Source organism: Jaculus jaculus, chromosome 1, assembly GCF_020740685.1.
Source record: "Jaculus jaculus isolate mJacJac1 chromosome 1, mJacJac1.mat.Y.cur, whole genome shotgun sequence".
Taxonomy (NCBI): Eukaryota; Metazoa; Chordata; class Mammalia; order Rodentia; family Dipodidae; genus Jaculus; species Jaculus jaculus.
In genome coordinates, this window is record NC_059102.1 from 151,799,055 (window position 1) to 151,821,397 (window position 22,343).

The following is a 22,343-nucleotide window of genomic DNA, read 5'->3' on the forward strand; positions in this document are numbered from 1 at the left end:
CACCCAGGCCGAGGCACAAGAACTTGGGGGAGATGAAGAGAGGGGTGAGGCCTTGAGCCTGTGGTTTAAGAATGCAGAGGAGGGCTGGAGAGATGGCTTAGCGGTTAAGCGATTGCCTGTGAAGCCGAAGGATCCCGGTTCGAGGCTCAGTTCTCCAGGACCCACGTTAGCCAGATGCACAACGGGGCGCACGCGTCTGGAGTTCCTTTGCAGTGGCTGGAGGCCCTGGCGCGCCCATTCTCTCTCTCTCTCTTTACCTATCTGCCTCTTTCTCTCTGTGTCACTGTCAAATAAATAAAAATAAACAAAAAAATTTAAAAAAAAATGGGCTGGAGATAAGGCTTAGCAGTTAAGGCGCCTGCCTGCAAAGCCAAAGAACCCAGGTTCTATTCCCCAGGACTCACGTAAGCCAGATGTACAATGTGACGCATGCCCCTGGAGTTCATTTGCAGTGGCTAGATGCCCTGGCATGTTCATTCTCTCTCCATCTCTCTCTCTTTCTCCCCAACCCCCTTTCTCTCTGTCACAAATATAAATAAATAGCCAGGCATGGTGACACACGTCTTTAATCCCAGCACATGGGAGGATCACCTTGAGGTCGAGGCCATACTGAGACTACATGGTGAATTCCAGGCCAGCCTGGGCTAGACTGAAACCCTACCTCGAAAAACCAAAAAATAATAAATAAATAAATAAATAAAACTTTTTTAAAAGAATTTTTTAAAAGAATGTTTATCTATTTAAGAAAAAAAGGGATGGGAAGGACATAAGCACAGGGGAGTCGGAGGGGTGAGCGAAGGGAGTGGTCTGAAAGCATCCTGCATGTAGGGGGCCGGCTGCCTTATCTCCTGCCCAGTGGGTGGTGCCTCAGATCCAGTTGCAGGTGTTTTGTGGCTGAAAGGGGAACCCACTCTCCCTGGTGCAGCCACCACCTGCCTCCTGCTGCCTCACTTGTGTGGCCAGTAATGCGAGCCCAGGGAGGGAGCCACGAGGTGTTCAGGATCCCCACCCCCTTCTCCGACAATCCATTAGCTGGGCATAGGCTTCCAGAGGAGTGGATGCAGGTAAGAGCAGCCTGGGGTTCAAGGAGGCTGGGGGGTGGTGGTGGTGGGATGTAAGCGGGAGCCGTGGAAAGAGGCTCAACAGTGGGACGGTATGCAGCCCTAGCCAGTGGCCACAGAAACAAGAGGTATGCCCAGACTTGATATGTGATTGTCCCTGGGCCATCACCCACCCTCCAAACCCAAGCGTATAGCACTTACTGGCTCCTGGCCATGCGGCCCCAGCTTTTATCCTCTGAGGGGGCTGGGGAGACTTGAAGGCCAGCACCCCACCTGGGCTAGATAGTCACAGGAGTAAGCTAAGGAAGCTAGGGTGGGCAATGGCCTGTACTGTTGTTCGTTGGCTTTCTTGCATTGACCCTAGGATGCTGCAGCCTGAGGGTCCCCGAGCCTTGGAGGAGGGGGCAGCCCCCACAGCCCCTCGGAATGACTGCATCATCTGCTACTCCACCTACGACCTCTCTGCACACCTACCTCGCCGCCTCTACTGCGGCCACACCTTCTGCCAGGCATGTGTGCGGCGCCTGGACACAGCAGCTCATGAGCAGCACTGGATCCCCTGCCCACAGTGCCGCCAGAGCACCCCTACGCCTCGTGGCGGAGTGGCCATGCTAGATTTGGACCTGGCTGCCTTCTTGGCAGTTAAGGCTGAGAGAGAGCCATTGAGAGTGGAACCCCAGTCCCCTGCCCCTCTCAAAGGCAGCACCACTATTATTACCCAGCAGCCAACTGGACTCTATCCCACTTTGGGCCCCCAGCCCCGCTTCCCTCAGTCCGGATGCTGCTGCTGGGGCAGCCTATGCTGGTACCCACCTGGCAACCCTGAGGTCTAAGCTCTGGCCATTCCCACCCCTGCGTGGAGAACTGCTGCAGGCAGCTTGCCTTCCCTGGAGCCACCGACTATGCACACCGCATCCAGGATATCCGGGTAGCACAGTATCCTGGGTGCAGTCCCACAGAGCCCAGGATGGTGGTGCCGCCCCAACTGGTGGGACTCTCAGGCCACAGCCTAAGGTCAGGGTCAAAGGTCATAGCGCCATGAGACTCCATAGGAGGCTGGCGAACTCTCATTATAACTGGCCTTCATTCCCACACTCCAAAGACAGCCTGGCTTTGTGTGACTGGCCAAGATGCAGTTGTCTGCATCACCTGTAAGCCAAGATTCAGCCCAGGGAGTGGCCCCTAAGAGTCTATGAGGCCAGTTCCCGGGGCTTGGGCTATGGCCCAAAGTGGTCAAGCCCAGGCATGGCTATCCCGAGTGAATGGCCCCAGAGAAGGTCTTCCTCTCCTTGAAACGCCCTCAGGTATGAATCCGGAGGGGAGGCAAACCTCGTCCTCCACCTCTGACCTCTGACCTCTGTCCCTGATGCCTCATGTGTCTCATCTTCTCAACAATGGTCACTGAGCTCCTACTGTGTGTCAGGCACTGTTCAGGGAGGAGCCACTGCAGAACATAATTATCTTTTTTATTTTTAACTTTAACTTTTCTGGTTTTTTGTTTGTTTGGTTGGGTTTTTTTTTTTTTTTTTTTTTTTTTTTTTTTTTTTTTTTTTTGAGGTAGGGTTTCACTGTAGCCCAGGTTGACCTGGAATTCACTATGTAGTCCCATGGTGGCCTTGGACTCATGATGATCCTCCCACCTCTGACGCCCGAGTCTAGGATTAAAGGCATGCACCACCACACCTTGCTAATTTTAGCTTTTCATTGACAATCTCCACACATACAGGCAGTATACCAAGATCATAATCCATTCCCACCACCCTCCCTTCCCCCCTCCACTGAATCCCTTTTTCTTTCCAACTAGTCTGTCTTCTATTTTTTAAGTATTTATTTATTTATTTGAGAAAGAGAGACAGATAGAATGGGCACACCAAGGCCTCCAACCAGTGCACACAAACTCCAGGCACACGCGGCACCTTGTGCATCTGGCTTTATGTGGGATATTGGGAATTGAACTTGGCCCTTCAGCTTAGGCAGCAAGCACCTTAACGACTAAGCCATCTCTCCCTCCAGCCCCTGTCTTCTGTTTTGATGTTATCATGTCTCCCCTCCTATTATGCAGATCAAAGCTACAGCTTTGACAGGAGACAAAGGGGAATACAGTAGGCAGGGCAGCTTTGAAGCTGTACCCAGAAGCCTTGGAAGGCCCCCCCCCCCGCCAGTGGATTGGGGGCAGAATGGGGAGGGAAGAGAATTTGCTGAATGGACACTGAGAAGCCTCCTTCCCTGGGCAAAGTCCCCCAATCACCCAGGAATGGTGCTGAGCGGTGAGCAGAGCAGGGTGCTGAGACCCACAGGGCTCCTAACGAAACAGCATGTGGGGGGGAAGCCTGGCTCACATCCCAGGAGCAGGGAGGGGGCTGACCCCCAAAAGAGGCATTCCACAGTCAGGGGCTCAGCTGGGAAGGCATGTTGAGATGATGGTTTTGGCAGTGATCTGGGCACTGGTGTCATCCTTCCTCTTTGCAGGTAGAGACTATAATAACCTGGGCCCTTCTGCTGGCCTCCACAGGGACTCCGGCTAGGCCCAGCCCCACCCTGAGCTCAGATCTGAACCCAATGACCTCAGGGACCAGGTGCCTTCCCAGGCCACCTGAGGAAACCCGTCTTCCACACCCACCTGGTGCAAAGGGCTTCCCTTTTGCCTCCGTCAGGTGCAGGGATGACCATGATAAGGTCTGCATAGTTAGGCACGTGGCAGGAAGGGAGAGGGCAGTCTTCTTGCATGGGGGCATGTAGTCCCAATATAAGCATCCTGCCCTGGGTGGTGTGGAGGGCACATGAAGTCACCGGGTGCCTACTGGTAGATGTACTGTAAGGCTTTGCAATGCCCTGAACCTGACATATGCCACCTTATACACACACACAGAGAGATACTTGGGTTGGGGGGCTCAGAGCTCCTAGCCTTTGGGTGACAAGGGTGTGAACAAGGCCAAGGGGGCCTTCAGTCCAGGCAGGGTCTTCCCTTGGGGGCCTCAGCTCCTGGGTAAACATTAATGGGGCTCCGCACACAGCAGGTCATGTGCGCACCCAGCAGATCTTTGACCCGAAGCTGCTCCGGCTGTGCCTCCTCCCTGCTGGTGCCCCCTCACCACCCACACAGGTAGGAGCTTCTAGAACCAGCCTGGGCCCCAGGGACACTGAAGCCCGAGCTTGGTGACCACCACAAGCAGGCCCCATCCTGAGCCTGCAGGACTTAAGGGCAAGTGACAATAGTCTGGGGGCAGGCAGGAGGGAGGAGTGACACAAAGGACCCCTGGGTCTGAGCCCCAGCACCAGGGAGGAGGCCAAAGGAGAAGACTCCGCCAGGCAGTTGCAGACCCAGAGGGCCATGGCGGACAGGGCTGCCAGGAGAGACTGAGGTGGAGGGGGGTGTCCAAGTCCCTTCTCCCTGTTCGTCATTCTGGAGGTGGGGCTCTTATCAAGCACAGATGTGACCGTTTGGTATCGAATGCCAAAGTCTAAGCTGGGACCATCTGCAGTGTCCTCAATGACACTTGATAATAGAGATCCTGGGGTTCTCTAGCCAGAGGCCACTTCCAGCCGGCACTCCAGAGAACCCTCGGTCACCAGCCAGGCCTTCTAACCAGGATCAACAAGGGAGTGGGGAGCCAGGACCCCTTCTTTTCTGCCCAAGGAAAATAGACTGGGCTGCCCGACAGCCACCTGAGGTCACTGTAGCCATCTGCCTGTGGATAGAGGGAAGGGAAGACCATCAAGACCTACAGGGAGGTAGAACCTGAGGTCTCAGGTTGGGTTGGAATTTCAGCCTGCATGGCAGTGTAGGGGTGGTGTAGGGGTGGAGCTGTCTTTCACCTACCTTGCCCCCCAGCAGATCTAGGCTTGGGCCTGGGTCTCTCTGCTTGAAATCCATGCCGAATTCCCTCGCTGGTGGCCAGATCCTCAACCCTACTCTGGACACGGTTGACCTGGTGGACCGAAGTCTGAGAAATGCAGGTACCAGGAGCCCCAAGGCTTTTGCCTTCTGACAGCTGCCATGGGCAGGGGAAGAAAACTCCAACTTGCCTCCTAGGAAGCCCTTGAGTCTCCCTACACCTCTGGCCAGGGTCAGACATACTGGAAGCCCTGTCTTCCCTCTTCCTAATATGTCCTTCAAACCTAGTCCCTATGCCCCAGACCTTCCCCTTCTAGGGGTTTCTAGAAACAGCCCTACCTGACCCTACTTCTACAGGGGCCTCCAGTTCTGCCAGAGGTTTGGAGGCAGGGGACACAGATCCTTGGGCCTTTCCTCAGCTGAAGGACACTGGCCAGCTGAAAGGTAGGTGGTAGGGGATGTGAGGCAGCACACAGGCAGGCCCCAACATCCCAGTTCTTAGCAGAGCACAGTTTGGTGCTTACCAGAATAGGCCTGCCTCATGTAAACCCACCTATCAGGCTACTGACCTGCCTGAGATGGAGTTTGAAGTGCCCCACATGCACCCCTGCCTCTTCTTCTCCTCTTTGATGGTTACACATCTAGGACCCCCAGGGGCATGGACTTGCCATACTGCAAAGGAACAAGGGAGGAGGATGGAGGAGGGGAAACAGGCCATGCCATGAGGAACATAGAGGAGGACATGGGTTCCTGTCCAGTGAGACAGAAGGGAGGTCCTGGATTCTGCTTGAGAAGTGACAGGAGACATGAGCTACTGTCCTCCGGGAGCAGAAGGGGGCTTCTGGGCAGGGGCAGGAGAGCAGGCTGGTTGAGAACAGCCCCACTTGGTGCCTTCAGAGATCAGCATGGCTAGCAGGCTGCGCCGAGTGGTCATCAGCTTCCTCAAGGCCTGTGGGCTCCTGGGCAGTCTCTACTTCTTCATCTGCTCCCTGGACATCCTCAGCTCTGCCTTCCAGCTGCTGGGCAGTGAGTGACCAGGTGGTTGGTCAGGGTGGGAGCAGGCAGCCAGACCCTCTTCAGCCTCAACGTACGTCTGTCCTGGGCACAGGTAAAATGGCCGGTGACATCTTCAAGGATAACGTGGTGTTGTCCAACCCCGTGGCTGGACTGGTCATTGGTGTGCTAGTTACAGTGCTTGTGCAGAGCTCTAGCACATCGTCCTCCATTGTGGTCAGCATGGTGGCCTCCAAATGTGAGTGGCCTCCCAGCCCTGGGGCAGTAGCTGGTGGGTGTTTGGGGCAGGCAGGGCTACTGATGTGGCACTCCCACAGTGCTGACTGTCCGGGCATCTGTCCCCATCGTCATGGGTGTCAACGTGGGCACTTCAATCACCAGCACCTTGGTCTCGATGGCACAATCGGGGGACCGGGATGAGTTTCGGAGGTGAGTCTGGCTTGAAGGGCCAGGACGGGGCCCACCTGGACTGCGGCTGTAGCTGTTCTGACAGCCTGTCACGTGCGATTCAAGGGCTTTCAGTGGCTCGGCAGTGCATGGCATCTTCAACTGGCTCACGGTGCTGGTCTTGCTGCCATTGGAGAGTGCCACAGCTGCCTTGGAGAGGCTGAGCAAGCTGGCCCTGGGTGCCACCAGCCTGCAGCCTGGGAGGCAGGCCCCTGACATCCTCAAGGCATTGACACAGCCTTTCACACACCTCATTGTCCAGGTGAGGACAACTGTGTCCTAGGAGAGCCCTGTACCTGGTTGACTGTGTGAAATACAGAGGAAGGTCTAGACAGTGGCCAAAGGATGCAGTGGGCCAAAGGATGTGAACGCTGCACTGGACACATGTTCATGTCTTTTCTGTCCACCAGCTGGATACCAGTGTGATCACGAGCAGTGCTACCGGCAATGTCACCAACAGCAGCCTCATTAAGCAATGGTGTGGCCTAAAGGGGGAGACGGTGAGGTGCCACTGACCCTAACGTTTCATTTGACCTCTCATCTGTTGAATACCCCCCTCACATTCATTCGGACCCTTGAGCCCGCTGACCTCTGTCTTCCTTCTGAGCCTATTCTGAGTCCTTGCTGCCTCTCCAACCCAGGGGAGCAGTCAGGAGTGTGGATCCTTCAACCCCTGCACCGAGAGGAACAGCACATCAGCACCCCTGGAAGAAAAGCTGCCTTGTGAGGCTCCCCCCCTCCACGCCCACAACTCCCAACCCCCTATCACTGCCCTGTCTCGCCCTGCTTACCACCCTGCCCCACCACAGGCCACCACCTGTTTGTGGGCTCGGGGCTCACAGACCTGGCTGTGGGCTTCATCCTGCTGGCGGGCTCCCTGCTGGTGCTCTGTGGCTGTCTGGTCCTCATCGTGAAACTGCTCAACTCAGTGCTGCGAGGCCGAGTTGCACAAGCGGTGAAGACGGTCATCAATGCAGGTGTGTGTGTGGCGGGGCGGGAGGGGGGGGGGAGGGAGGGGACTTGCCCTGGAACAGAAGGCAAAGCAGAGATTTGCAGGTGACCCAGCCACCCCTCCTCCAGACTTCCCCTTCCCCTTCGGCTGGCTGGGCGGCTATCTGGCCATCCTCGTGGGCGCCGGCCTGACCTTCCTGCTCCAGAGCAGCAGTGTCTTCACCGCAGCCATTGTGCCTCTCATGGGTGAGCTCCGTGGGTAGTAAGCCTGCGAAATGGGAACTGGTTTGGGGCCATGAAGTGACCCCCCCCTCCTCCACCAGGGGTCGGGGTGATCAGCCTGGAACGGGCATACCCCCTGCTCCTGGGATCAAACATTGGCACTACCACCACAGCCCTGCTGGCCGCCCTGGCCAGCCCTGCGGACATGATGCTCTTCGCCTTTCAGGTACTGCCCTGGGCCCCTTCCCTGCTCCCAGTGCAGCCCAGACTGGCTGCAGCCCCTCCTTGGAATCTCCTGGTTCTAGCCACAGGCCAGCAGTCCCACCTCCCAGACCCCATGGACCCTGTGGGCATCTTAGAGCCCCAGTCTTGGATCTTCCTTTCCAGTACATCTTTCCCAGACTGGCCTGGGGCTGCCCCATACCTTCTGCCCCTTTCTCTTTGGCAGACCCCTGATGTTCTGGCTTCTTCACGCCTGTGTCCCCTGGAAACCTGTCCTAACCTCTGAGGGTCTTCAAGCCCTCTATTCCACACTTCCACTACAACTATTCCCAAATTCCTGATCCTTAATGTACCAGCTGCCTAAACCCAAGGTCACCAGCTATAGGATGCCCTGTCTTCTAGCGTCCATACTGCCAAGGTCCATGCCACCTAAGCCCAGTTGTAAATCTACCTCCAGGATGTCTTCCCCACCCCCTGGAGCCCAAAGACCCCCAAGTTCTGTACTCTGCTCCCAGCCCATCAGGGCTTCTGGCTCTCTAAAGCTCCTGGTCTTTGGTCTGCTGCCCTGGTTCCCTCTGCCCAAGTACCTGGACAGGCTCAGCTCCTGAACTCAGGGATCACACTGGCTGCTGCTCCCAGGAAAAGATGAATCCAGTCCTGCCTGGCTCCCATCTGTGTCCTTGTCTCTACTGTGCCCCTCAGACACTCCCAGTGCGGGACCCTGTTCTACCCCCTCCCAGCCCTCCAGACTGCACCCACTAATGAAGGGGGGGGCTGTGCTTTCCCTGAGCATGTCAACCGCACCTCTGATGGCAGCAGGGATGTGTTGCCACTTAAGGCTGCTGGCCTAGGGCTCTGCCTCCAAGAGTGTGGCGGAGAGCTATGTGGTAGGTATGTGCCTATCCCGCTCAGAATCTGTTCTCCAAGGTGGCCTATATCTCAGCCATTGAGCAAGATATAGCAGACAAGCTTCAGATTTGGGCACAGTGGGGAGGAGAAGGGGTCCCAAGGAGCACAGGTGACCTTTGTCATCAGACCCAGGCTCCTGACCCCTTTCCTGCTCTCCCTGCCCACCAGGTTGCCCTTATCCATTTCTTCTTCAACCTGGCTGGCATATTGCTATGGTACCTGGTACCTGTCCTACGGCTGCCCATTCCACTGGCCAAGCGCTTTGGAGACCTGACTGCCCAGTACCGCTGGGTGGCCATTGTCTACCTGCTGCTGACCTTCTTGCTGCTGCCCCTGGCAGCCTTTGGGCTCTCCCTGGCAGGGGGTCCTGTGCTGGCTGCAGTTGGGGGTCCCCTGGTGGGGCTGGTACTCCTCATCATCCTAATTAATGTCCTGCAAAAGCATCGACCATCCTGGCTGCCCCACTGCCTGAGGTCCTGGGCTTGGCTGCCTCTCTGGCTCCATTCTCTGGAGCCCTGGGACCACCTGGTGACCCACTGTTGCCCAAGCAGGGCCTGTAGCAAATCCCAGACCTCTGACAAAGAGGCTTACTGCTATGAGAACCCTGAGGTTCTGGCATCCCAGCAGTTGTGAAGAGTGGGTGCCATGGCAACCAGCCCAACCCACTGGCTTCAGGGCATAGGAGCTGGACAGCCAGTTTGCCAGGCACCACTGGGTGAAGAGATAGCTCCGGGGATTCTGAGTCTCTTGTAACCTGCTTCTTTGCAAATAAACAAGGCTATTATCTGGGAGTGATGGTCTTCTCTCTACATAGACTGGTCTGGGGAGGTGCCGAGGGCAGGTGGAGGGGCAGCGCCATGATACCCCTAGCAGAGACTTGGGCTCAGGGGCCCTAAAATCCCCAGTTTGTTTCTCTGTGAGGCCGCTGGAGATGACCTGAAAGCCGGGGTAGAGCAGCTGTCTCTCCCCACAGCTGCAGAAGAGCTGAACCAGAAGGGTCTGAGACACGCCTCCCCCCATATCCAAGGGTGCTTGGAGGAGGCGTGGTCCCAGGAGAGGGCACATCACATCAGGTGGGTGGATTGGGTCCCGTAGGGTGAGTGGTGAGAAGGAGCAGTGGGGAGGATCTGACTGTTACCAGGTTGCTCTGGGGCTCCCCTCTGTGTCCTGGCCCCCTTGACTTGGTCTCCCTGGAAGCACTCTTCATCTACCTCGGCTCCAAGGCCCACAAGCTGTTCTACCTGCATGTTCTGCCTGCAAGGTCTCAGGTGCCCCACCTCTTCCACCTTTGGTGGGTGCCCAGACTTGTCTAGGAAACCAGCCAGGACTTGCCAGCCTAGGTGAGAGGACACAAGGCACCTTTACTTGGGTGCCTGGGAGATTGGATAGGGTGGGGAGAAGATGAGGGCCCAGGGAGTGAAAGGGGGCCAGTGGGGGCCTTCGCCCCTCCTCCCCTGTGTGTCTTGCAGGCTGGTCTAGTTTCTACACAGGAAGGCTTGTCCTACAGCCAACAGGTAACTAGACACCAGGGAAGAGGTAGGGGCCTTATTCATCTCCAGCTCAGGGCTGCCCACAAAACCAAACCCACCTCTACCCCCACCAAGGAAAGCAAGCTTCAAATCATTCTAGAGCTGAAGTAGTCAATTGTAGCTGTCACATCGATGAAGAAAATGACCCTGGACAAGGGACACCTTGGGTCTGTCCATTACAGCTTATATTTTCTTTTTTTAAAATTATTTTTTATGGGGCTGGCGAGATGGCTTAGTGGTTAAGCGCTTGCCTGTGAAGCCTAAGGACCCCAATTTGAGGCTGGATTCCCCAGGACCTATGTAAGCCAGATGCACAAAGGGGTGCATGCGTGTGGAGTTCATTTGCAGTGGCTGGAAGCCCTGATGCACCCATTCTCTCTTTCTCTCTCTGTCTGTCTGCCACTCTCAAATGAACAAATAAAAATAAACAAAAAATTTAAAAATGAAATTATTTGTATTCATTTATTTGAGAGAGAGAGAGAGAGAGAGAGAGAGAGAGGCAAATAGAAAATGGGCACACTAGGCCTCTAGCCACTGCAAATGAATTCCAGATGCATGTTCCACCTTGTGCATCTGGTTTTATGTGGGTCCTGGGGAATTGAAACTGGATCCTTTGGTTTCTTTTTATTTACTTATTTGAGAGCAACAGACAGAGAGAAAGACAGATAGATAGAGAGAGAGAATGGGTGTGCCAGGGCCTCCAGCCTCTGCAAACAAACTCCAGACGCATGCGCCCCCTTGTGCATCTGGCTAACATGGGTCCTGGGGAATCGAGCCTCGAATCAGGGTCCTTAGGCTTCACAGGCAAGCGCTTAACCACTAAGCCATCTCTCCAGCCCTGAACCTGGATCCTTTGGATTTGCAGGCAAGCACCTTAACTGCTAAGCCATCTCTCCAGCCCCACCTTACATTTTTGTTTTGTTTTGTTTTTGTTTTTTTCGAGGTAGGGTCTCACTCTAGCCCAGGCTGACCTGGAATTCACTATGTAGTCTCAGGGTGGCCTTGAAGTCATGGTGATCCTCCTACTTCTGCCTCCTGAGTGCTGGGATCAAAGGCGTGTGCCACCACACCTAGCCCAGCTTACATTTTCTTGGTTCATAGTCTTTCTTTCCAGCATTTATTCTCTCTCATTCTTTAGGTTTACCTAGCAAAATCCTGTGGGTGAAGAGGTATGGTCCCCAGTGCCATCTATGTTTTGCCCATGATCTTGACCTTATACATCCTGATTTTCTTAGTCCCCCATGATGGTGCCCCCTTCATGAATACCAGGCTCTCTTTAGCCTTAGCATCCAGTGTCACCCAGGTCCTGTGCCATGCCTCAACTCCTAGGCCTCCTATGCCAGAAAGTCACCCTGCCCACCAATGGAAGTGCCCACCTACTCTGGGAGCCAAAGACTTGCAGGCATGGTCAAGCAAGGACAGAGCGAGGTCTATGCACTCCAGCCTTGGTTCCCCTACTCCTGTGATTGCAGGATGCTTTTGTATAACCTCATGGCTCTAATGTCCCCAGAGAAGCTGGGCCAGGCTGCTTTTCTGAGAGCCCCACTGGGGAAAGGAGTGAGACCTAGTTTAGAAGGGGAAGTACCCTGGGCACCTCTCCTTCCGGGGAGAGTAAGGCTTCCCACAAAAGCTGACCGCAGGGTCCTTTAAGGCCGCAAAATCTGTCTGCCTGCTGCCCCTGCCTGGCAGTAATGTACCCTCCCACTGGGACTATGGCCACCAGTAAACAGAGCCTTTTTGTGAAGTATCCAACAGCTGCAGACTGGAAAGGGAGGGCAGGTGCCCAGTGTTCTCACCGGCCCTCCTGCTTCACTTCCCTATGTTTCTGGCCCTCTCTGGTATACAACCTCGCTGACCACAGGCCACAGTTCCTCCTCATCCCTCTTGGTTCTTCCCCGTCCCCACTGGCAGAGGGACCCCATTGCTATAGGGTAAGGACCTACAGTGCTTCTCCTTCAGTGAGCTCATGTTCAAGGGCTATAGGAAGCCTTTTGCTATCTTGTCCACAGCCACTTACAAGGGCATCAGGAAAAGCAAAACAGATAGCCTGATGGCAGGGAAAGTTCAGGCCCGTGCCTAAGCATGCAAGCTGTATCCTTTTTTGTTTTTTATTTATTTATTTATTTATTTTTGGTTTTTTGAGGTAGGGTCTCACTCTAGCCTAGGCTGACCTGGAATTCACTATGGAGTCTCAGGATGGCCTTGAACTCATGGCGATCCTCCTACCTTTGCCTCCCGAGTGCTGGGATTAAAGGCGTGCGCCACCACGCCTGGCTTTCTTTTTTATTTTTATTTTTGTTTATTCTAGGTAGAATCTCACTCTAGCCCAGGCTGACCTGGAATTTGCCGACTCAGTCTGGCCTCCAACTCACAGCAATCCTCCCACCTCTGCCTCCCAAGTGCTGGGATTAAAGGTGTGCACCACCACACCCGACTTCTTTTGTATTTTTATTTTATATATTTGAGGAGAAGGAAAATGGGCATGCACGCATGAGTGCATTTAGCTTATGTGAGTCCTGGAGAATCAAACCTGGATCCTTTGGCTTTGCAGGCAAATGTCTTAACCACTAAGCCATCTCTCCAGGCTACAAGCTGTATTCTGTAGCCTGGAAAATGAGGGCACCACACTGACCTTCCAAGCCTGAGGGCACTGGTCAAGAAAACAAAAGGGAGTTGGCGAGATGGCTTAGTGGTCAAGGTGCTTGCATACAAAGGACCCAAGTTCGATTCTCCAGATCCCATGTAACCCAGCTGCACAAGATGGCACATGTGTCTGGAGTTCATTTGCAGTGGCTAGAGGCCCTGGTGCACCCTTTCTCTCTCTCTCCCTCCCTCTCTCTCTCTCTCTCTCTCTCAAATAAATAAATCAAACAAAAAATAACCAGTCCCCACTGGATTGAGTATGGTAGGCAATATGGTACACTGGGGACCCAAACACTTCAAAGAACAGGCCTCGTAGAGGAAAACCCACAACTCCTGCCTCCACTGACCTGTGACAGTGTGCTAGCTATGAGGCTCAGATGGTCTAATACTGTTTGAACAGCTAAGTGATACTACAGGCTCCTGAGCCAAGTCAAAGAAAAAAAAATTTTTTTTTGAGGTAGGGTCTCATTCTAGCCCAGCCTGACCTGGAATTCACTATGTAGTCTCAGGGTGGCCTCGAGCTCATGGTGATCCTCCCACCTCTGCCTCTGGAGTGCTGGGATTAAAGGCGTGTGCCACTACATCTGGGCCTCTGGCAAGAAATCTAGCCAGGCGTGGGACCACCCTGAGACTACATAGTGAATTCCAGGTCAACTTGGGCTACAGCAAGACCTTAAGTCATTAAAAAAAAAAAAAAAAAAAAGCCAGGCATGGTGGTACGCGTCTTGAATCCCAGCACTTGGGAGGCAGAGTTAGGGATCGCCATGAGTTCCAGGCCACCTTGAGAATATAGAATGTATTCCAAGTCAGCCTGAGTTAGAATGAGACCCTACCTCGAAGAAAAAAAGAGTCCCTAGGATGTCAGGCAGTGACATGGTGCACTTCACATGCAGGCCTACTTTGTTGAGGAGAGGGCTGGCCCTCCAGGGCTCTGCTGAAATTGGCACACTGGTCAGGGTGACAAACAGAATCCTTTCTCCACCCACTTCCAGGCATTACAATAATAAATTGTTTAGAACTCAACTAGCCCTGACAAGCTTTCCTTTTGACAGTTTGGTTACTGGGCACCACATTGGTGGTGTGAGAAATACCCCTTCCTTTAGCAGAAATCAGCAGGTACTGCCCTTGACATTTCGGGGTTGAGAGGTATAGTTCATTCAGAAAGCCAGACCTACATCAGAGAGAAGCCCAGTGGCCCAATGGTGTGGTGTAACATTCCTTTAAAAGTTGTTAAAGGGGACTGAAGGGATGGCTTAGCTGTTAAGGTGCCTGTCTGCAAAGCTATATGACTCAGGTTTGATTCCCCAGTACCCATATAAGCCAGATGCACAAGGGCGTGCATACATCTGGAGTTCCTTTGCAGTGGCTGGAGGGTTTAGCACACCCATTTTCTCTCTCTCAAAAAATATATATTTTTAAAGAAGTGGTTAAAGGAGTTTGCTTGTATAAAAATGTTACAATGCGATGGTGCAAGTCTATAACCTCAACACCAGAGTTTCAGGCGGGATTGCCCCCAGTTCAAGGCCAATCTTACTTCCATGTTCCAGTCTAGACAGGGCTACTTAGGGAGATATTGTCTCAAAAAGAGAAGAACACGGCCGGGCGTGTTGGCGCATGCCTTTACTCCTAGCACTCGGGAGCCAGAGGTAGGATGATCGCCTTCAGTTCGAGTCCACCCTGAGACTACATAGTTAATTCCAGGTCATCCTGAGCTAGAGCGAGACCCTACATCGGAAAACCACACATACACACACACACACAAAGTGAGAGAGAGAGAGAAAAAAAAAAACAGAAAAGAAAAATAACACAAAACCATGTGAATATGTAGGTGTATTATTTCCTAGGCAATGTATTACGGGAGGAGTCATGTAATTTAACTGTTCTCCTTTGATACGCTTTTCTCCCCCCTTTCGTCGAGTCACGGCCAGGCATGCCCAGTCCTGCTGTCTCCAAGCAGCTTTGCGGGCTCCAGGGGCCGCGGCTCCAAGGCGACGGGCGCCCTGCCAGCCGGTTTCCACAACACCGGGCGCGGCAGCAGGGGCGGGGGCACGTGCTCCCGGCGAAGGCGGGCACCCACCCGGGGGGGGGTCAAGCGCCAGCACCGGGCCTACAGTTTTTTTTTTTTGTTTGTTTGTTTTGTTTTGTTTTTCATGCTTCTAAAAGGCTGAACCTAATCTCATCTAGGAGGTCCGCTTTCCGCCGGGACCTCAAGTTCCGCTCGGCGTTACTTCGCTGCATCCGCCCTCTAGCGCACCCGGAGTTGACAACTCGGCCCGTCGCTCCCGCCCCTGGCCGGAAGCCCGCGCCCCGCGGTCCCGCCCGCGCGCTGCACTGCGGCGGTTACCAGGACGCCAACTCAGTGCAGCCAATAGCACCAGGCTGTCGGCGTGTACCCACAAGACAGCCAATGAGGGAGCAAATCAATCATTTGAAACGTCCAATGGACTGAGCACTGCAGCGCCGGGGCGGGGATTGTGATAGGAAGATCTGCAGCCTGGATTGACCAATAACAAAAGTGTACAGTCGTTTAGGCGGGCCCTAGGGGGTCTTGATTGACGGCAATCTAGTCAATCAAACAAAAGTTTTTCTTGGCCTCGTTCTGAACACCCAATCCTAGGCTGGAAGAGGCGGGCCATAACGGGTATATAAGTACTGGCCGAGCGTCGGTTGTAGCACTCCGCGCGCCTGCTCCTCAGTATTTACTTCCGTCCTGTAGTCGCTTCGCAGCCGCCGCCGCCGCCGCCGCCGCCGCCGCCATGAGAGAGATCGTACACCTGCAGGCCGGGCAGTGCGGCAACCAGATTGGCGCTAAGGTAGGCGACAAGGGACGCCGCGGTCCTAACGCTTGCGGGCCGGGTGGGGCCGGCAGCGGGGAAAAGATGGCGGCAGCAGCCGGCGGGGGCGCCCCGCATTGCGGGCCGAATACCGAAATACGCTAAACATGGACAAGGACCTTGGGTGGTTGGCGGCAGCGGGGTGAACGGCGAAAGCCTATCCTCCCCCCACCTCTGGGACCGGTAGCCAGGGTGCTCGGGCAGCGGGGGGGAGGGGAACGGAGGGCCCCGCCGCACCCATCCGGGGCGGGGCTGCCTTCGGGCGCACCGGCCTCCGTGACTCAGCCGCCGCTTGCGTCCCCTTGGCAGTTCTGGGAGGTGATCAGCGACGAGCATGGCATTGATCCCACTGGTACGTACCATGGCGATAGCGACCTGCAACTGGAGCGCATCAACGTGTACTACAACGAAGCTACCGGTAAGACTTTTTTTCCTTTTCCTCTCCCTCTCTACCCCCGCCGCCTCCCCACCGTCTTGTATTGGCGACCCGCTCGAGCTTAGCCACACCGACGCCCTTCTCCTTGTTCCCCCAGGTGGCAAGTATGTGCCCCGTGCCGTGCTTGTGGACCTTGAGCCCGGCACTATGGACTCGGTGCGCTCGGGGCCCTTTGGGCAGATCTTCAGGCCGGACAACTTCGTCTTCGGTGAGCGATAGTGGAAGTCTGGGCGGGGCTTGCTAAGCTCGTGCGGCTCAAAGGTCAGAGGGCTGTCCCAAGGTCGCTGCTGACGGAACTGTCGCGTCGCAGAGCCGCTCAGTGTGGGCCCTCCTGTCCCTAGTCACTCAATCCCCTGACCTAAAGCGGCTTTGGGAGGCAGGCCCAGCTGTCTGCCTGCAGGCAAGAAGCTGGTAGATGCAGTCTTGCAGACCGTTGGGCTGTCCTTGAATATTGGCAGGGGTTACCTTGGGGGAGGTCTTTTATTAAGCTGCTCAGCTCAGTTGCTTGCTTTTACATGGCAACTGCTAATGGTGTCACTTTAGGGGGTCTGTCCTACTTGAAGGGTGTCACCTCACAACCACACCACTTGGCCCTTTTGGCTAGGTGTTGTGCTGGCCGTTGGTGGTAGTAAGTGGATACCTAGGGTGACCAGCTGTTCTCTCTTAACAGGTCAGAGTGGGGCTGGGAACAACTGGGCCAAGGGGCACTACACAGAAGGTGCAGAGCTGGTTGACTCGGTGCTGGACGTTGTGAGGAAAGAGGCAGAGAGCTGTGACTGCCTGCAAGGCTTCCAGCTCACCCACTCCCTGGGTGGGGGGACTGGGTCTGGGATGGGTACCCTTCTCATCAGCAAGATCCGAGAAGAGTACCCCGACAGAATCATGAACACCTTCAGCGTGGTACCCTCCCCCAAGGTGTCGGACACAGTGGTCGAGCCCTACAATGCCACCCTTTCAGTCCACCAGCTTGTTGAAAACACAGATGAGACCTATTGCATTGATAATGAAGCTCTCTATGACATCTGCTTCAGAACCCTCAAGCTGACCACACCCACTTATGGTGACCTAAACCACCTGGTGTCTGCCACCATGAGTGGGGTAACAACCTGCCTGCGATTTCCTGGCCAGCTAAATGCTGACCTGCGAAAGCTGGCTGTGAATATGGTGCCCTTCCCTCGCCTGCACTTCTTCATGCCTGGCTTTGCCCCCTTGACCAGCCGGGGTAGTCAGCAGTACCGTGCACTGACGGTGCCTGAGCTCACCCAGCAGATGTTTGACGCCAAGAACATGATGGCTGCCTGCGACCCCCGTCATGGGCGCTACTTGACAGTGGCTGCTGTGTTCAGGGGCCGCATGTCCATGAAAGAGGTGGATGAACAGATGCTTAACGTCCAAAACAAGAACAGCAGCTATTTTGTTGAATGGATCCCCAACAACGTGAAAACTGCTGTCTGCGACATTCCACCTCGGGGGCTAAAAATGTCTGCCACCTTCATCGGCAATAGCACTGCCATCCAGGAGCTGTTCAAGCGCATCTCAGAGCAGTTCACAGCCATGTTCCGGCGTAAGGCCTTTCTGCACTGGTACACGGGTGAAGGCATGGACGAGATGGAGTTCACTGAGGCAGAGAGCAATATGAATGACCTGGTGTCTGAGTACCAGCAGTACCAGGATGCTACCGCTGAGGAGGAGGGAGAATTTGAGGAAGAGGCTGAAGAAGAGGTGGCCTAAAGCTGTCTTAGCAGCTAAAGCTTGGGAGTGGTGTGAACTCTTTATTCACTCACAGCCTGTCTGCTAGCCATGTCCATTGTGCTTGCTGTCCTGTCCTAACATCACTGTACAGATACCATCATTAAAGCATTTTCATAGTGTGTGGCTTCGCCTCTCCAGTTCCTTGTGATAGGCCTTCCGGGTGCTGTTACCAAAAGTCAGTGCATAGTTGTCCCGCATGGCTATAAAGGAGAAAGGCTTAGTAAGATCTAGCCTCTAGACAGTGGCTTGGTGTGTCACTATTAACTTTGTCCTCTAGGACATGGCTCTCTGGAATGGAGCAATACTCACACGGGATGAAGCCCATGTAGAAAGGAATCAGGCCTTGGCTTCTGTAGATGGTGGAGTTTGGCCAGTGGGTCCTTGGTAGTCTTTCACCCAAGGGACAGACTGGGTTTCTGAATATGAACTGGTGAGGGGGACAGGTGCAGATTAGTCGTATCACAGTGTTTTCTAACCCATCCCTACTGCAGTAGAGAGCTAGACCTTGTTAGAACAGGAACACCCTGGCTACCCCCTGTGCCTAGTTGGGACACCTGGGAGCAGTCAAGGACTGCTCTCCTACCTGGTTCTTGTCAAACTCATCCATAGCTTGGGTTACTCCATCCCGGTAATTCACACCCATCACCCAGGCAAACCGGGGAACAAAGCCTGCATAACCTGAGGGGAATGAGATAAGGTATACCCTAGGTTTTCCTGGTCCCAACAATGTCAAAAGTGTTGAGCCCTCCCCTTAAAGGAAAAACAGGCTGCTGCCTCCTGGGGCCAAACAAATGTATACTGCTTCTCTTGGGAGCAGCTGGATTTAAGAAAAATAGGTGAGCCATGAGAGGTTAGGCCTGTTATTAGAGCAGAGCCCCTAGTTGCTCCCTCACTCTCCATCTTGCCTGGCACCCTAGAACTTTGTGGAGAACAACCTGGGCATCCAGCACCCACCTGAGATGGCCTTTCTTTGAATCAGGTTGGGGTGGTCTAACTGGGGTAGCCTCTGGAACCTGCCCACATCCAGTGTCTCATGCTGAAGTGAAGGCAGGTGCTGGTCCCTCCTGAAGTGGTACAGCTACAAGGAGCAAGTCTTTATTTAATCCTACACCTCAGGTCAGTGAGGGTGAGGCCCCATGCCAGTGAGCCTTCCCAGTTACCTGATAATTTTCTGGGGTCTCATGGGCAGGAGCATCATTCTTCCAGGCCTCTTCCCCATATGCTAGCAGTAGACCTGGGTGTCCCAAGTCTTTGGTGTTCTTCCTGCCTGGAGGGCATGGTGGGTAAGGTGGGTAGGGCATGATGTCTGCAGGCAGTGAGATCTGTTTGGATACATTTTCTAGTTCTGGCAGCCCCTGAGTGTCCATCTCCTGGCGTGGAAGCTGGCCCAGGATCTCAAAGTTCTTGTAGGGCTTCAGACCTGTACCAGACAGGGCAGTTGGAGAGCCATGTGGGAAGAATGGCATCCAGGTGGGGGCTGGGTGGGCAGGGGTTGGGTCCTGGACTGGCAGCTCACTGGTATAGTGGGGGATGTAGGGCTCATTTAGGTCTCGACTGGGAATCCACGGTGGCTTGGATTTGCTGAAGTCTTCAATGAACTTGGGCTTGGACATGGGTGACAAAACTGAGCAGGGGCTCTTCTGTACTCTGGGATCTGTGAGCAGTTGTGCTGTGGTGCGGCCATAGGTGTTCCCCACTTGGTAACGCAGCTGAGGATAGAAGCCTGCATAGCTGTGGAGAGAAAGAGGAGGAGGCAAGGGCCCATTGCCTTGAAATGTGAGTAGTGAAACTCCCTGTCTTATTGGGGCTCAAGGTGGCATGCACCAACTCTGACAACGTGCCTGGCCTGGAGATGGGCAGTAAACTGTCACCACTGCCATCAGCAGCTTGTCCTCCAAGCTTGCACTCATCTGACCTCTACCCCATCCCCTCACTGGGACAACCAGAGAAACGGGAGTCTGTCCTGTCTGGGAAATAAGTGCAAGGATGCTGACGAGATCAGTCAGGGCCCAGAAAGGGAAGTCTGTTAGACACAAGCAGGTCTCAGCACGAAAGCATGGCATGCAACTTGGCCTGGTCATCTGTCACCCTGGGGGGTCAGTAGCTAACTGTATGGGATCAGGATGTAAGAGGCTTGAAAAGAGGGGAGTAGTCCTTCAGCCACATGAGGGAGTAGAACAGTATAGGGGTCTTGGTTGGCAGCTCAGCTCTGCTGAGATGGGGCTGCCTGGGGAGATAATTACCCAAGGATTTTTTTTGTTGTTTTTTGTTTTTTGCTTGTTTTGCTTTTCAGGGAAGGGTTGTACTTTAGACCAAGCTGACCTGTAACTCACTCTGTAGTCCCAGGCTGGCCTTGAACTCACAATGATTTTCCCACCTGTGCTGTGCCTCCCAAGTGCTTGGATGAAAAGCATGCACCACCACACCTGGCTCCTCCTCTAGTTTTAAATTTATTTATTTATTTTGTTTTTTCAAGGTAAGAGTCTCACTCTAGCCCAAGATGACCTGGAATTCACTATGTAGTCTCAGGCTGGCCTCAAACCCACAGTGACCAGTCTCTTCTTCCCAAGTGTTAGGATTAAAGGCACGTGTCACCACACCCTACTGTCCAATCCCTATTTTTAATTTTTTTGGTTTTTCAAGGTAGGGTTTCACTCTGTAGTCTCAGGGAGGCCTGGAACTCAGTGAACCTCCTACCTTGGCCTCTCAAGTACTGGGATTAAAGGTGTATAACACCATGCCTGGCTCCCTATTTATTTATTATTTTTTAATTTTTTTCTGGTAGAATCAATCCTGCTACCTTACTCAGCATCCTGAGTAGCTGACTACAAATGCACACTAGGGGATGGAGAGATGGCTGAGTGATGAAAGCATTTGCCTACAAACACTAAGGACTCAGGTTCGATTCCCCAGCACCCACATAAAGCCAGATGCATTTGGAGTTTGTTTACAGCAGCTAGAGGCCCTGGCACACTCATTCTCTCTGTATGTCTGTCTGTCTGCTTGCAAATAAAAACATATTTTTTAAAAAAGCACACTAGCTGAATTATTATTGTTATTGTGTAAGACACCAGGCATCAAATTTACAGCCTATAGCATACATACTAAACAAGTACTCTACTATTGGGGTGCACCTAAGCCAGAACTGTCTTTTTAATTAACGATTGCCAGTATTAACATAAGCCCACTAGGTAAAAAGTGAGCAAGGCTGAGAAGACATCAAGTCTGAGAATATGCCAGGCCTGAAGAGGGTGGGCTACACCGTCATCACTGTTACCTGATTTTCCTCCCTGCTGCACCCAGCCATCCTCCACCTCCGCTCCATCCTGACACCTCCCCGAGGAGTGATGGGTGTTGAAAAGAAGCACCGATCCTTCAGCCTTTCCCCCACTTCACATGCTCCTGTATTACATTTTTTCCATTGCTAGAGATCAGACCCAGGTCTTTGCACATGCACACTAGGCAAGCATTCCTCCACTAGGCTACAGTCCTCTGCCTGGTCATTTGTTTTTAAATGGCCCATGCTTACCTCATCTCTCAATCATCTCCTGTGGAGAAGTATCCAGCATTTACTGAGCCAGCCTCTGCCAGCTGTTTGGCTGCCCCAGTTTCTGCTCATGATGGACATGCTGACCACTTGGTAGGCATTCAGGCTGAGGCTAGCAGGAAGCGAAAGGCCTGGGCCTTCTGAGGTTCCACTCAGAGCTTTCCTGTCCCAGAACTCTTCAGCCCTGGGGCCCTCAATTCTGCTCCCTGGTATTCCTGGCCTACAGCTGCTTTTGCAATGGCTCTCAGTCTCCTTAGACCCCCAACCTTGCTGTCCATTCCTCATCCCTGACCCCAGCCTCCCCAAAGAGCTCCCAGCTCTTACCCAGGAATGTAGTGGGGTTCTGGTGTGAAGAGGTTGTGTTTCTGAGTAGCTGTCATTTGCCTCTCAACTCCGCCCTTGCTGGCTCAGCCCCTTCTGTGTCCAGCTCCTTTGCCCGAGAAGAGTCCTGTTGCCTGGTAACAATTGTGTTGTGAAGGAACTCACACTGTGGGCCAGGCCACTTGTTAACCCCATAAGTGGTCCCATCTCACAGCACCTCTGGTCAGAGGACCAGAAAGGTAGTAGGTTAGTAAGGTGTCCTGATCCAGGATGTTGGATTGCTGGAAGGAATCCCCACACACAGCTCAGGAAGCAGGGATGGGAAGGGCTTGGACTTACTGCCTCTAAGTAGCCCTTACCTCAAGCTGAAGCACTTTACCACCGACCCTTTCCCCTGATGAACTCAGCGTTGAGGGCTTTCCTGGCTGGACTGTGTGGACTCTCTCCAAAGAGCTCTTTCACCTGGAGCAAGACATTGTTTCCCATATCTAATCCTCATTTTGTTTTCTGGTTTTCTTTTTTGAGGTAGGGTCTAGTCCAGGCTGACCTGGAATTCACTATGTAGTCTCAGGGTGGTCTCAAACTCACAACAGGGTGCTGGGATTAAAGGCGTGCGCCCC

General features: G+C 53.8%; 4 protein-coding genes across 6 annotated transcripts; 3 read left to right on the forward strand and 1 right to left on the reverse strand.

The window, feature by feature from the left end:
- The first annotated feature begins 1,426 nt into the window (after positions 1 to 1,426).
- On the forward strand, positions 1,427 to 1,894 carry Rnf224 (ring finger protein 224). Its single transcript, XM_004654126.2, has one exon. The coding sequence runs from the start codon at positions 1,427 to 1,429 to the stop codon at positions 1,892 to 1,894; it is 468 nt and encodes a 155-aa protein (XP_004654183.2).
- Positions 1,895 to 4,078: 2,184 nt separating this feature from the next.
- On the forward strand, positions 4,079 to 9,452 carry Slc34a3 (solute carrier family 34 member 3). Of its 3 annotated transcripts, none has more exons than XM_045132710.1 (13): positions 4,079 to 4,164; positions 4,897 to 5,018; positions 5,254 to 5,340; positions 5,794 to 5,922; positions 6,005 to 6,148; positions 6,228 to 6,339; positions 6,424 to 6,619; positions 6,768 to 6,857; positions 6,999 to 7,080; positions 7,167 to 7,334; positions 7,438 to 7,554; positions 7,632 to 7,756; positions 8,830 to 9,452. In XM_045132710.1, exons 1-13 carry the CDS (start codon positions 4,082 to 4,084, stop codon positions 9,292 to 9,294), a joined length of 1,920 nt encoding a protein of 639 aa, XP_044988645.1. In that variant the 5' UTR covers positions 4,079 to 4,081; the 3' UTR covers positions 9,295 to 9,452. The 3 variants fall into 3 exon arrangements, with proteins under 3 accessions (XP_044988645.1, XP_004654185.1, XP_044988638.1); XM_004654128.2 differs by having other exon boundaries at positions 4,144 to 4,263; XM_045132703.1 differs by having other exon boundaries at positions 4,147 to 4,164; positions 4,894 to 5,018.
- Positions 9,453 to 15,501: 6,049 nt separating this feature from the next.
- Tubb4b (tubulin beta 4B class IVb) lies at positions 15,502 to 17,974 on the forward strand. The gene is made up of 4 exons (XM_004654130.3): positions 15,502 to 15,646; positions 15,977 to 16,085; positions 16,201 to 16,311; positions 16,774 to 17,974. The coding sequence occupies exons 1-4, from the start codon at positions 15,590 to 15,592 to the stop codon at positions 17,832 to 17,834; spliced, it is 1,338 nt and encodes a 445-aa protein (XP_004654187.1). The 5' UTR covers positions 15,502 to 15,589; the 3' UTR covers positions 17,835 to 17,974.
- Positions 17,913 to 21,823, reverse strand: Fam166a (family with sequence similarity 166 member A). Its single transcript, XM_004654129.2, has 7 exons — positions 21,727 to 21,823; positions 19,372 to 19,586; positions 19,016 to 19,275; positions 18,810 to 18,933; positions 18,439 to 18,533; positions 18,165 to 18,282; positions 17,913 to 18,055 (listed from the first exon to the last, which is right to left on the reverse strand). Exons 1-7 carry the CDS (start codon positions 21,780 to 21,782, stop codon positions 17,967 to 17,969), a joined length of 957 nt encoding a protein of 318 aa, XP_004654186.2. The 5' UTR covers positions 21,783 to 21,823; the 3' UTR covers positions 17,913 to 17,966.
- Between the last annotated feature and the right edge of the window lie 520 nt (positions 21,824 to 22,343).